Source organism: Halichoerus grypus, chromosome 7, assembly GCF_964656455.1.
Source record: "Halichoerus grypus chromosome 7, mHalGry1.hap1.1, whole genome shotgun sequence".
Lineage (NCBI taxonomy): Eukaryota > Metazoa > Chordata > Mammalia > Carnivora > Phocidae > Halichoerus > Halichoerus grypus.
The window spans coordinates 24,092,511-24,106,406 of NC_135718.1; the positions used below are offsets into that span (position 1 = coordinate 24,092,511).

The 13,896-nt window shown below is 41.0% G+C and overlaps 1 protein-coding gene across 1 annotated transcript in view; it reads right to left on the minus strand.

The window, feature by feature from the left end:
- Nucleotides 1-13,896, minus strand: part of SORCS3 (sortilin related VPS10 domain containing receptor 3) — a 578,941-nt gene that overhangs the window by 274,181 nt on the left and 290,864 nt on the right. Inside the window, exon 4 of the mRNA XM_078077136.1 lies at nucleotides 5,341-5,499. Within this exon, the coding sequence (XP_077933262.1) occupies nucleotides 5,341-5,499 (159 nt within the window). The remainder of the gene's footprint in view (nucleotides 1-5,340; nucleotides 5,500-13,896) is intronic.

Consider the following 13,896-nt stretch of genomic DNA (forward strand, 5'->3'; position numbering starts at 1 on the left):
AACTAGTTTTGTCATTCAGAACTCAGCTCAGGTAGATTAAGGGTAATATCTGAATAACACAGAGGTTGCTCCACCTCCTTGATAAAAAATAGGCCATTCTTGGCCCACTGTTTCTGTTGTCACCCCCATGAAAGTGGCCTCATGGAAACCGGGTTTCTATGGTGATGGAGATAGCACATCCCCACTGTACTGACGAGATCTCTGGAAGAGCACAGTCAGCTTGCCATAGGTGAGTGGGGCTCTCAATTTTCTTTCTCTTAAATGATACACAAATGGTTTTATAGGCATGGAAGGGACCTAATGAAATTGCAATGTTTTTCTTTATTTTTTAAAAAGATTTTATTTATTTATTTGACAGAGAGAGACACCAGCAGGGGGAGTGGGAGAGGGAGAAGCAGGCTTCCTGCCCAGAAGGGAGCCCGATGCAGGGCTCGATCCCAGGACCTTGGAACCCTGACCTGAGCCGAAGGCAGACGCTTAACAACTGAGCCACGCAGGTGCCTCTGCAATGTTTTTCTTTAAATAGAAGGTGCCCTTCAGTAGTACTCTCATTCCATGGAGGATACGCTTCAAAACCACGGTCATCCCTAGTTAATCCCCAGCAGCTTGATCCCCACCAGGTGGGAGCTAGAAAGCCTGTTTCTGCCAATGGCTACTGAGGAACGCTGTCATCACCTGCTAATCCTGGAGCTCTGGATACCGTTACAGTTCTAATCTGAGGGTTTAGAGAAGAATACAAATGAAAGGAACAGCGTCATTTGTATCCAGCATTCCCGAAGTACGGGTTTAAACTTCCTTTTGAATTTTCAGGCCCTCCACAGTCCAGATACTCTAATTCGCCAGTGCCCTGTTCATGCAGGACACAGCAGCCCCAGGGAGGATCCAACCAGCAAAGCCTGCATGGAAGCACCATCACCTCTTCAGCTGTGGACTCTATTTGGCCAGTGACCATGCCCAAAACTGCATCAGCTCCTTAACCAGCCTGTCAATCTGTCAGCTACTATTGAACTTGGCTGCCAGCAGGTGATCAAAAACAAAAAAACAAATCAACAAAAAAACACACATAGCGGCCCACTCCACCCGACTACTAGAACAGCAACCCTTCATTATGTGTGCTAGTGTTTCAGAAAGTGTTTTTTTACGTTGAAAATACTGTTAATTCTAGACCAGTCTAGGCCGGAAGCGTCTGAAAAACAACAGAATCTGAAATCCCATGGAGTTCCTCATCTCTGATCTCCAAAGCCAGCTGTACCTGTTAAAGTTTCATGTTGCCAAGAAGATAAATGATAATAGAGAGTTTTGTAACTCTACCTCTTCTGCAGAAAAACAGCTGTTTTCAACTGTCTCCTGCGGAAGACCCCTGTGCCAGGACGTATGCATCTGTGAATACATGAGCATGTACCCACTTTAAAAAAAAACAAAAACAAATAAAAAATCAAACCAAGTCTCTTGTCAAAATAAGGGATGTTTAAAAATCCAGCTTTCTACAGCAATGAGAACAACACCTATCCATTTAGAGGACTGTAATATCCTCAAAACCTATCTCAAAGTCTTTTTTTAAAAATCTCAGTTTGAATAATAATATTGAGCCCTCCAGCTAATCCAAAACATCACAGTGTAGTTTCAGTCGTCAGTGAGGCCACAGCCTGATGGAAACAAAAGAGAATCTAGCCTCTTAAATAACTGTAAATATACAGCCCTCCAAAGACATTCTAGGGCTTTGATTCAGAGAGAAGAGAAGCATAGCTTTTCTTTTATTATTCCAATTTGATCAACCATAACCTATTACTTCTGCCAGTTGTTTCACAAAGATTCTTATAAAGCATTTCCCAAGATTCATATACCCAAGAAAGAATCTCTCATCTTCAGTAAGTACTGAGTTCTTTTATATTAAAATGAAAAGTGCCAGGAGAATCTACAGGACAGAAGAGGAGCAGGAATCAGGAAGCTCCTAGGATGGCCAGAATGGAAGGACTTGGTCAAAAGCCCAGGTCAAGCTGAACAGGAAACAGAATAACTTTGCTATATTGTGACACATCAAAATTGGAGAGCCATGGTCCTCCAAAGGGCCAAGTGCAAGGTGCATTTGTCCCTACCTCCCCACCGGTTTGCAGCTTTGGAAGTTGGGAGGCTTGGGTGATCTCCCACAACCTGGCCTTGACCAGTACAAGGTAGCCACATTTCCTAGCTGACTCACAACCTGCCATCCAGGGTCTCAACTAACACAAAGTTATGAGCATGTCTCAATTTCTAGCTGCAATTTTGTTCTATCCAGAACATATTTCCTTAATTCTCCAGCAGTGGCTTTACCGAGTGAGATCTCTTGGCAAGTCTCCTGCAGCTTTGAGGTAGCAATTTGGAAGGTAAAGCAATTGGATATTGTCCCTTTAAAATATCATTCAATTAGGTCTTTTGTAATACATACAACATAACGAGATAGCCTTACCGATTCTAAAGAAATTGCTAGTGCATTTCATCAAAGGCACAATAATGGAAACGTCGATTCACTCCTCACCACAAACATCTCCCTTCGATGCTGCAGTTACCTTCCTACTCACACTTTTCATTTTCTCTAGAAGAAACCAGATGCCTCAATGCATGCACATCAGAGAAGGTTTCAGTCTGAAATAAGACATTTGTATATCAATCTCAACTCTCCATCCGCTGCTGCATAGCATCCCTCTCCTTGACTCTAAACCAATAAATTAAAGAAAAACTCCTCTAAACCCTGGATGATGGAGGCTAGGTGTTTTATGCCAGTTCTGCAAAAGTTGCCAGGGGCATCGTCTGCCTCCTCACACAATTTATTTAGAAGAATGGCAGGGTACCAGTTAGAAACTTTATGGGCCTGAAGAACATTCAGCCACTTTATGCAAAAGATGTTAACAAGAAAGAGTACCTAAGGAATAATACATCCAGAAATGTGCAGCGTGATTAGGAAAATCCATCAACACCCACTGCCACATTTCCAAATATTTTTACTATGTAAAAAAGCAGCCACCAAGCCTGAAAGTATTTTGAATGCATTATATCCACAAGACTACTTCATGAGCAATGCCCCAGATGTTCTCAGTGCTATGGAGATGAGGGAAAAGGATCCTCCTTCTGGATACACCCAAGGCATTCCGCATTTGGTTTATCAACCTCTTGGCATGAGATGTCTAATCTAGCTTGTCTCTGTATAAATAAAAACATAGTTTAGGTTTTCTGAGTGTCATCTAAATAAATTACCATCCAGCCTTTAACAATAGCCAAAAAATTTATTTTTCAATATAGCTTCAAAATTCATAGCAATACGAAGCATCCAAACTCACAGACTACCTGACATTTGGCTAAGTCTTTCATACAATAGCCACTTGATGCCATGAAAGAAATGTATTTGCAATGGCTTTCGCTTTGCAAATGTCATGTGGCTGTCCTTAGGGGATTGCATTAAGCACCTGGCACCCACCATGAGGCTCCACTAATGAGAGATATAAAGGTTATGCTGAAATTATTGTTTAAAGGTGCTGACATCTCTCTCTCTCTCTCTCTCTCTCTCTCTCTCTCTCTCTCACACACACACACACACACACACTCACATTTAAAATCACATATTCAAATATATACCGAGGAGCAACTGTATCAGGATTTAAGAGAGAAGAGAAGAAGCGAAGCTATTTCAATTAAGGTTAATCGTGGATATCTCTACACAAGGCAGTGCTTATAATTATTTTATCTATTTTCTTTCACTGATTGATTCCACAACATGATTACCTAATAGTTTGGTATCAAGCACTGTACTAAGGTTCTATACTAAGGAAACACAAAGAAAAATAATCTAAAGTCCCTTTTCTTAAGTATAAGTTCATCAGCTACAGCACGCTTACCATAGCATTTATGCATCCATCCACTAATTTGTCCACCTCACAGATATTTACTGAGCACCTTTTAAGAACCAGGCACTGTGCCGGCCCCGGTGCAACATCCATGAGCAAAACTAGACGTGGCCCTGCCCTCCTGGAGCTTGTAGTCCAGTGAGGAACACAGATAATCCAAAGATCACATAAGTCAATGTAAAATCTCACCCGTGACAGGCCCTCTGGAGGGGAAGTGGATGGTACTACGGGAAAGAACACCACGGAGCATCTAACTTTGTCAGGGAGTTTAGGGGAAGACGTCCTGAGGAAGTGATACTAGATCTGAGATCTAACAGCGACAAAGTTGACTTCATGGAAGAAGATTTAGGCCCAGGAATGGAGCCAGGAAGACAGCTGGGATGAAGAACTGAAAGAAGGACATTCAAGGGAACATGGTAACAGTGAGTCAAGTCAGAGGAGGGACCAGCTAAGGAGGCCCTAGTAGATTCTACAGAGGACTGTGGTCTTTTTTCTGTGAACAAGGAGAAAATGCGGAAATCCTAAGATCTACATTTGGGAAATAGATTGTTCAGGTTATAGTATAAACACTGGAAGAGGCTCTGGTCAACACTCGAATGACAGATATAACCTAGATTTGAGTGGTGGTGGTAACAGAAGTCCATGGAATTATGAGATGGAGATAGAATGATAGGTTAGAGATGCTAGGTTAGGAATGAGGAAGTATTAAGGATACCTCCTAGGTCTCTGACTTTTGCAACCAAATGGATACAATTAGGGAAAACTGGAAGAGAACCAGCTATGTTGGAGGGAGAGCAGATGTCCATTTTTGGAATCCATTGAATCAAGAGGCTTCTGAGACATACAAGAGACAAGGTCAAGTACACAGCTGGATAAATGGATCTTGAGCTCGAAGAGGACTTATTGGGTCATTATATCTTGAAGGTACTTTTAGAAAACAACAAAATGGACGTGTTTGAGACTTCCCTTCCTTTGCTAAACTACAAAAATGGTATATTCAAATTTTACCAAATCAACGCAGCATGGTATGCTGGAATAGTCCCTAGACTTGGAATCTGACAACATTCATTCCAGCTGTGGCTCTTCCAACTACTGGCTGGGCAGGCTTGAACAAACACCTTAGCCCTTCGGCACCTTCGTTTACTACAATCACTATAAAATTACTATGAATACACTTTTCCTACTTGCTTCACAGGGTTGTTTTAAAGGTCAAATGAGTAAAATTATAGAGGAAACCATCTTAAGCCTATGAAATGATGCACAGCACTGCCAATAATAGAGCTGCTTGCATAGTTTGATACTAAAGAGCAGAAAAGAAAGTTCGTTGCTACAGACAAAATGAACCCGGCTGGAATGATGAAACGTCACTGAATCCCCTCCAACATCTGGACTAAGTAAACAAGTGCTTTTCACCAGGTAGTACCTGGGTGACAAGATGTGAATAAAGACAGTGTTTGCTCACCTTTTGATCCAGACTGTAGGCCAGCACCCAGTCCTCCTGCTTGGGATGGAAGAGCAGACTCTGGATGTAGAAAGTGAGCCGGTATTTCTGATAGGTGGCCCCCTCATCTGAGCTGATTAATATACTGCTCTCCATTTCAGGATCACTAAGAAGCATGATCTAAAGAAAGGAGAGGAGAGAAAATACAGATTGAGTTAGCATGAAAGAATAAATACAAGAAATTAAAGCATAAATATAAAGTCATCTGTACTTGTATGTCACAGCACAGAAAGGGGCATGTGGGTCTCTATATGAAATATTGGCATTTTTTCCCTGATTTAGCCCTTCGTTGCTGAATGGAGCTAGAATATTATGCATGGTTAGGTGTGCATACAAATGAGGCTTCATTTTGTGATGTCCATCTTATAGGTAGTTTCATTGTTGATGTTCATCTTTTAAGTAGTGAGAGCATATTCTTATGCTCCTCTGTCCCCTGACCTTGAGACCATCACACAAGCCCTCTGCCCCTCCCCCTCCCTCAATTCTCCAGGGCACTCTTCATCACACCATTGTTCTTACCTGCCCTTTAGTCTTGAAAAGGATCTCCCTCTTATCCCACTGTTTGTTTTGTTCTTTCTGAATGAATTGTTTGAGTGATTTAATTGACTTAAGTGGTTTCAATGATCACTTTGTTCTAGATACTTTCCAAAGCCCACATCCCCAAAGGCCCCTGGGGCAAAGACTGCTGCTCAATAAAGTGCATCATCACTAAGCCAAAGGGACAGAATGGTGTAGTAGAAAGGCTTTGGCATCCAAGGGAGCAGATTCAAACTCAACGCTTCTCTGTTCATCTTGGGTCACCTTGGAAACCTACTTAACTCTAGTTTCCACAATAATTGAGTAGCACGATATCCGAAAATGGCTTTGACAGGTGGCATAACATACAGTCTTACAAGTGATCGCTCTAATTATCATTGACCTTTCAGTACTTAACGTAAAAGCCCCCTCCCATCAGCGCAGATTGGCTTCTACTTATAGTACCTCGAAGACATTGATCTCACTAACCCCGTGACTGACTTTCCAGTATTTAATCCAACAGACACTTAGACGCTCAGACCTTTCCCGCAGTTGAACTCCTGACAGTCTTTGATACCAATGGCAATTCCATCCTCCTTTCAGCATTCCCTTCCAGGGGCTTCCATAACATCAAGTTCATCTTGTCTTCCTTTTCATCTATTTTGAATACTCAACCTTCTCTGATCTCCTTATAATAATGACCATTGCTAAACCCTCAGTGTAGACCCTCTTTTCTTTTTATTCAATGCACTGTTCCTCAGTGACTTCTTCCAAGCTTTATTTTTTTTCAATTGCCATCTTTCTGGGACAGCTCAAAAATTCAATCTGGACCTGAGGTCTCCTCTCAGTCTCAGATTCAGCTTCCTGGCAGAATCTTCTATTTGGATGTCCACAAACACCTCAAACTCACCATGCCCCACAATGTACCTGATCCCAGTCCTATCCCTTTCCCACCATGTCCTGCCTGGCCCAGTTCATGTTTCCACCAATGCTTCAATATAAAGCCAAAAACCCGAGATTCATCCTTGACTCTGCTTTCCCACTCGCCTCTCAAAATACCCATGTATTTTACCGATTAATTAGCTCTAAAATCAAATCCATTCTCTTCCTGCTATTGTAACTGCCATAGTCCAAAACGTGATAATCTCTACACTGGATTACTGTAAAATACCCCTAGCCAATCACAGTGCTGTCCTCACTTGCCCCCCATCCACTTTGTCACACTGTGGCCAGAACAACTATCCTATAATACAAATCTGATTCCAACATCCCCCTACATAAAACCATCCGATGGCTTATCATTGATCTTCCTATATTCTAAAATCCTTAAAACAGCCTAGCAAACTCTGCCCCCTGCTTTTGTCTCTGGTTTCATCAGCACCACAGCCCTTTTGACCTTTATTATCCAGAGAGACCCAGCTTCTTTGAGTTCCTCATGTTTGCTGAGTGACTGAGCAAATGAGCTTATTCCCTCTTAAGAGTTATTTCCTGTCTTTCGCTCTACTGCCACCAGTCAATAGGGCTACTTCGACACGTGGTCTGAGCCGCAGGGCCCAAAGTACAAAATGAAGCCAAAAACCATTCCCAAACCTTATAAAATAAAATTATTAAATAGCAGGATTTTAAAAATGTTACCCATAGCATATATTACTATTATAAAGTAAGCTTTAAAACAGATTCAATCCCTTTAACTGCAAAGATTCATAGTCCTTTTCCTCTTTTACTCCTTTATAGCTTCCAAGACAAGCTTACTTTCTTTTTCTCAAATATTTGCTTTGGCTTCATTGAAATAAGTTATTACTAGTTATCAGCAAATTTTTAAGGAATGGATGCAATATTTTTTTTTCATTCATACGTGAATAATCTAGGGGAAACGTTCTGAGGTGGATTTTTCATAGACAAAATAGCTTCACCTCCCTTGGCAATGTGAAGGGGTAGAGGCAGCAGATAAAAGCCCCCCTGCTGCCCTTGAGAACACCTCAAAGAGGCTGCATCCATGCTCCTCGTGAAGTCTGAGAGGACAAATACACTGAGGAAGAATGAAGCTTTCCTCACCACCCTGACTTGCTTCCCACCACGTGCTGATGGGCTACGAAACAGGCAATGAAATCATTTTTCCCCTAGTACAGAGAAATTAAACTGCTTATTTTATGCAGGTATAAAGAAGCTTCATGCCTATGATTTTAATTAGAAGATAAGACCAACATCATAAATGGACTTTATTTTATATACCGTGAGTTACTATATACTGAATAAGGGTTACCATCAAATATCTAGTGCAATGTAGTCTCTTCCCCCAGCAGTTTCCTTCTGGGTGCACACACACACACACACACACACACACATTTATCCACACACACATGCTGCATGTATGTGTGTCACACACACATACATGCTCACACATACAGCGATGCTGCATTCAGGAGCACACACACGTACATTCATGAATTCATACATGAGGCATATTGACACTGCATGGTGGTTTGAGAGAGCTTTTGTTGGAAGAGCCCATTTTTATTGCAACCTTTCTGACATTCTCATCAGAAACCCTTTCATATACTTTGGTATCACTAGCAGTGTCTGTATTCAATCCCAGTTTCTGAGAAGAATGAAATAAAGGGAAACAGAAACCTGTATGTTCTGGATCTCGCTTCTGCGCTGGGCACCTCACCAGATACTTTATCGAACCCTCACACAAATTAGTTGAGGTATCGTCAGTTGTGTTTTATAGATGAGGAAACCGAGCCCAGAGGAGGAAAGCAACTTGCCCGCCACGTCCTCTGAGCAGCCCCAACGCCACTACCTGCCCCAGCACTTCCACTTCCTGCACCTTCGGCCACAGCGCTTGGCTCTCTTTGCCAAGGGACAAGAAGGAGTCAGAGAAGCAAGGCTGCAGCCTTTTCTTAAGCATCTCTAAGAAATCTACCAAAAAAAAAAGCAGCTTCAAGAAAACCCCTTTCCTCCTCTCATTCATAGCCACCTCTGGCCTAGAGGCCATGAAGAATTAAATAAGTAGGAATCCAAAGAGGAAATAAAATGTTAGTGAAAAAAGGAAGGAAGGAAGGAAGGAAGGAAGGAAGGAAGGAAGGAAGGAAGGACCATAATATTAAGATAAATATGAGAGCAAATGCCTCACCAGAAGTTGTCTCAAGATAAAATATGGGTATTGTATTTTAATATATGACATATGTAACTAAAACCATCCCAATTTTTACTATTAAGCAGGGATTTCAAACGCAAATGCTTAAGAGGGCAAAGCAAGTAAAATAAGTAAATGAAGGGAAAAAAGCAAGACAAGGAGTGGTGAAGAATCTGCCAACATGAAAGGCGCACATCTTTCCTTAAAATATCTAAAATTAGATTTTTTTTTAAATTGTACCCAAATTGAATATGTCTGTGGACTGAATTTATGAACTAGGCAGGTGACTCTTATGAAGTTATGATAGTTTATTTGTACTGAAACAAAGAAATGTACAACCCCCGCCCCTTAATTTTTAGTTACAGGTACGTATGTGTAAAACCCTCGGGGATGCCTTAGACGTCTGTGCATTCTGCATTTGTGCGATTTGGACAATGTGAACGGGGAAGAGTTTCCATTGGAGACTTTTGTTCTATTTTGCTTTTGCTTCGATTCTTTATCCAGCTTTTCCTGACGTAAGATCTGCAGTGGGGGTGTATGTGTGTACTGGAAGGGGAAAAGGATATTTCAAATATGGTTTAGGAGAGTTATTAATGCTATAGGCTCTGGGGGCAGGTGGCTTAAGTTCAAATCCTCAGTCTACTACTTTGTGTGGAAACGTGAGGCTATTACTCAATTTTTTCCAAGTCTCTTACCTCATCTATAAAAAAAAAGAGAGAGAGAGAAGATAATAATTGTATCTAACTCACAATGCTGTTGAGAGGATTAAATGAGATAATGATTCAAAGAGCTTAGCACAGGTGTGTAACTGCTAAATAAACATTAACCTTTATCTTTAAATCACCCAGGGTAAGAGCACAACTGAAGTCAGAAGCGATGCCAAGCAGGCTGGATACAAATTGAAGCAATTTGGGGATTATATTGCCTCCCTCTTGGCTCCCATCATTCCTGAGCTTTGTGGATAAAAGTGAAAGGGATCCATCGTGAGGGAAAGGGGAGTTGCTGTTCAGTGAACAGAGGTGCAGACAAAGTTCCAGAGCATTGCTGTACAACAATCGTGCTCAGAGTTAATGACGCTGTACTGTAGCATTTGAAGAGTTTGATGAGAGAGCAGATCTCCTATTAGATGTTTTGGTTTTTTTGGTTTTTGTTTTGTTTTGTTTTGTTTTGTTTTGTTTTGTTTTAACCACAATTAGAAAAACCATGAAAGGGTAAAAGAGAAAAAAACTACATTTTACATGCATTTTACATTGCTGGTAATATTCTTTTAAAAATGCACTCTATTAGCACATAGCAACACTGCCACCATGAACACCCATCGGTAGGTAATTGTGAATGTGCTAAATTTATTTGTGGCTTTGAATGACCACTCTCCTCTCTTCAAAGGAAGATTCTTGGAGGAATTCAACACATCACCGAGCTAGGTGTGAGAACCTCATACAACCAGTCTCTATGGATTTGGCTGTTTACTGTATGTGAACTGTCTGTATCTCAGATTAGAATTGGACAAGCTTTAGAGTTTACCAACATTTGGAATATCTTTTGTGTGTGTGTGTGTGTGTGTGTGTGTGTGTGTAATGTTTTTTTGCAGGAAATTCCTCAGAAAGTTGAATAACAGCAGCCCTAATTGTAATAGGGTTTTGCAAATTGCAAGGGACTCGCATGGAATCCAGGAATCAGGCAGGGGCTGTGCTTAGCCAACTTAGGATTTCAAAAGCCTGTTAAGTTTATTTGTACCTAAACCAGTCAAAATTAGTTTTGAAGAGGTCAAAATCCTCCCCACAAATCTTTCCTCAATGCGCCCTTTCCTGTTACTCGGCGTGGCTTACAGTACCACTGATGAATATGTTATTTTAGTCGATTATATCCTCTCTGTTCTGTCTGCCATCTATAAAATGGGTGAAAGCTAAAGGTTTCTCAGACTCTCCCTCTGCCAGAAAGCTCGGAAATGCAAAGGAACAAATTGTAGTTCAATGCTTTGAAAATGGTCTCAGAATACAAGTAGACTCCCTCTGACTAGAAAAGGAGAAATACTATAATTTACTGTATAATTGAGTCTTAATAGGAGACGCTTAGCACAGTTAGTGCTCAATAAGAAATAACAATAATATCAATACAAGCTCACAAAAAATGTAAGAAAGATGCTCTTTAAGCTGACCCCCAAACCAACTGACATAATTGATATGTTGTTGAGTATTGACTTACACATAAATAGAGCCTGTTATAGATAAGGCTTTTAATCACTATATAGCAACATACCAGCATTCACCACCACCCCCATCCATCCATCTATCTATCCATCTGTCCATCTATCTATCTATCCATCCATCCACCATCTATCTAACACCTCTTATATCAGTGGTTCTCAACTGGGGCAGGAGTGGAGGCCTTTCTGTCCCCAGGGGACATTTAGCAATGTATAGAGACATTTTAATTGCCACCATTGGGGGCAGGGGAGGGAGTTACTGGCATCTCATGATGAAGGCCAGATACGTTACTAAACACATTACAATATACAAGACAGTACCCCACAACAAATAATTATCCAACACAAAATGTCAACAGTACTGTTGTTGAGAAACCTTATCATAATATATACATTACATATATATATATACACACACACACACACACACACACACATATACATATAAATCCTCTTTTGAGAAAAATATATAAACTATGTATATATTTTACAGATATACATCAATGAATATTTATGCTTCTACACATGTCTCTTTCACTTAATACCATTTATACATGACACTCACTTTGCCAAGATTAGACTCCCTATCTTTCTACCCCCACCCATTGTATTGAGCATGTTTCTCCTTGTCCTTCAGGATTTAATATAAGCATCACCAATAAAGCAATAATCATTGAGGCCAGTCGGGGGGAAAAAGCACAGAAACAACAACTCAACAACATAAAACAAACAACTGGATTAAAAAATGTGCAAAGAACTTGAATAGACATTTTCCCTAAAAAACATACAAAAATTGGCCAAAAAGCACATGAAAACATGTTCATCATCAGTAATCATTAGGGAAATACAAATAAAAACCACAAATGGGACAGCACACCTGGCATCCACTGGGATGGCTATGATCAAAAAAGATTAAAACTAAAACCTGAAAATAACAAGTGTTGGTGAAGATGTAAAGAAATTGAAGCCTTGTGCATTTTTGGTGGGAATGTAACACAGTACAGTTACAATGGAAAACAGTATGGTGGTTCCTCAAAACATTAAAAATGGAATTTCATGCAAACCAGCATTTTCACTTCTGGATATATACCCCAAAGAATTGAAAGCAGGGTCTCGAAGAGATGTTTGTACACCCATGTTCGTTAAAGCATTATTCATAATACACGCTACAACATGTATGAAATTCAAGGACATTATGTTAAGCAAATCAAGCCAGTCACAAATAGACAAATACTGTATGATTCCACTTACATGTGGTACCTAGAGTAGTCAAGTTCATAGAGACTGAGAGTGGAATGATGGGTGGCTAGGGGAATGAAGAATGAGGAGTTGCTTAATGGGTCGAGACTTTGTTTTGCAAAATGATTGGAGTCTGGAGACTGGTTGCACAACAATGGGAAGGTACTTAACTGAATGTGCCCTTAAAAATGGTTTATGACAGTCAATTTTATGTTATGAGCATTTTACCACAATTTTTTTAAAAACACAGAAATAGAGGTCCCTGGGTGGCACAGTCAATTAAGCGTCCGACTCTTGGTTTCAGCTCAGTTCATGATCTAGAGGTCATGGGATCAAGCCCCACGTGGGGCTCTGTGCTCAGTGCAGAGTCTGCTTCAGATTCTTTCTCCCACTCCCTCTGCCCCTCCCCACTCACACTGGCTCACTCTCTCTCAAATAAATAAATAAAACCTTTTTTAAAAAACCCACAAAAATAAAAATACACAATTAGGCACGAAATGACATAAAACAATGTGTTGAGGAAAATTTAAAACTAATCAAACAAACACATAAACACTACTTACTCAACCATAATTTACTGAGTCTTTATGCCAGGCTCTATTATAAGAACTGGAATAAGAGCAATAATCAAACCAAACGAGAATCCCTGCCCTCAAAAAGCAAACATGCTAGTGGGGGAAGAAGAGGCAATAAGCTAACAAGTAAAATATGCCGCTTATCAGATGGTGATAAGTCCTTCAGAGCAAAATAAAGCAGGAATGGAGACAGGAAGCGCTGAAGAAGGTCTACAGTTCTACCAGTCAGGAAAGGCTCACTGAGAAGGTGACATTAGAAAAAGGGTATAGGAGTCCAGCGAGCTAGAACAGAGGGAAGGAGATAGAATGTTGGAGACAGGGTCCCAAGTGATATGGAAAGAACTGGCAGGCTTTGAGCAAGGCACTGACAGGCCATGGTTTGTATCTTGATCCTGTCAGTCCAGCTGCCACTCTGACTGCATAGAGCATCACAGGAGGGGGGACATAGCGAGGATGGGGTCAGTGTCCAGGTGGAGGCCATGGTAATGATCCAGAGGCAAAGGCTGTTGGCCTGGGCTAAGGTGAGTGCTGAGGTACTGAGATGTACTCCATCTCCGGTTATTCTTTTTTTAAAGATTGATTGATTGATTGATTAACTGATTTGAGAGAGAGACAGCATGAGGTGGGAGAGGAGGGGCAGAGGGAGAGGGAGAAGCAGGCTCCGATGCGGGGCTTGATCCCAGAACCCCGGGATTATGACTTGAGCAGAAGGCAGATGCTTAACAGCCTGAGCCACCCAGGCATCCCTCTGGTTATATTTTAAAGGAAAAGTCAAAAGGGTCTGCTTATAGATAAGATGGGGGGGGGGGGGTTTAAGAGAAAGTGAGGAGACCCATTACAAA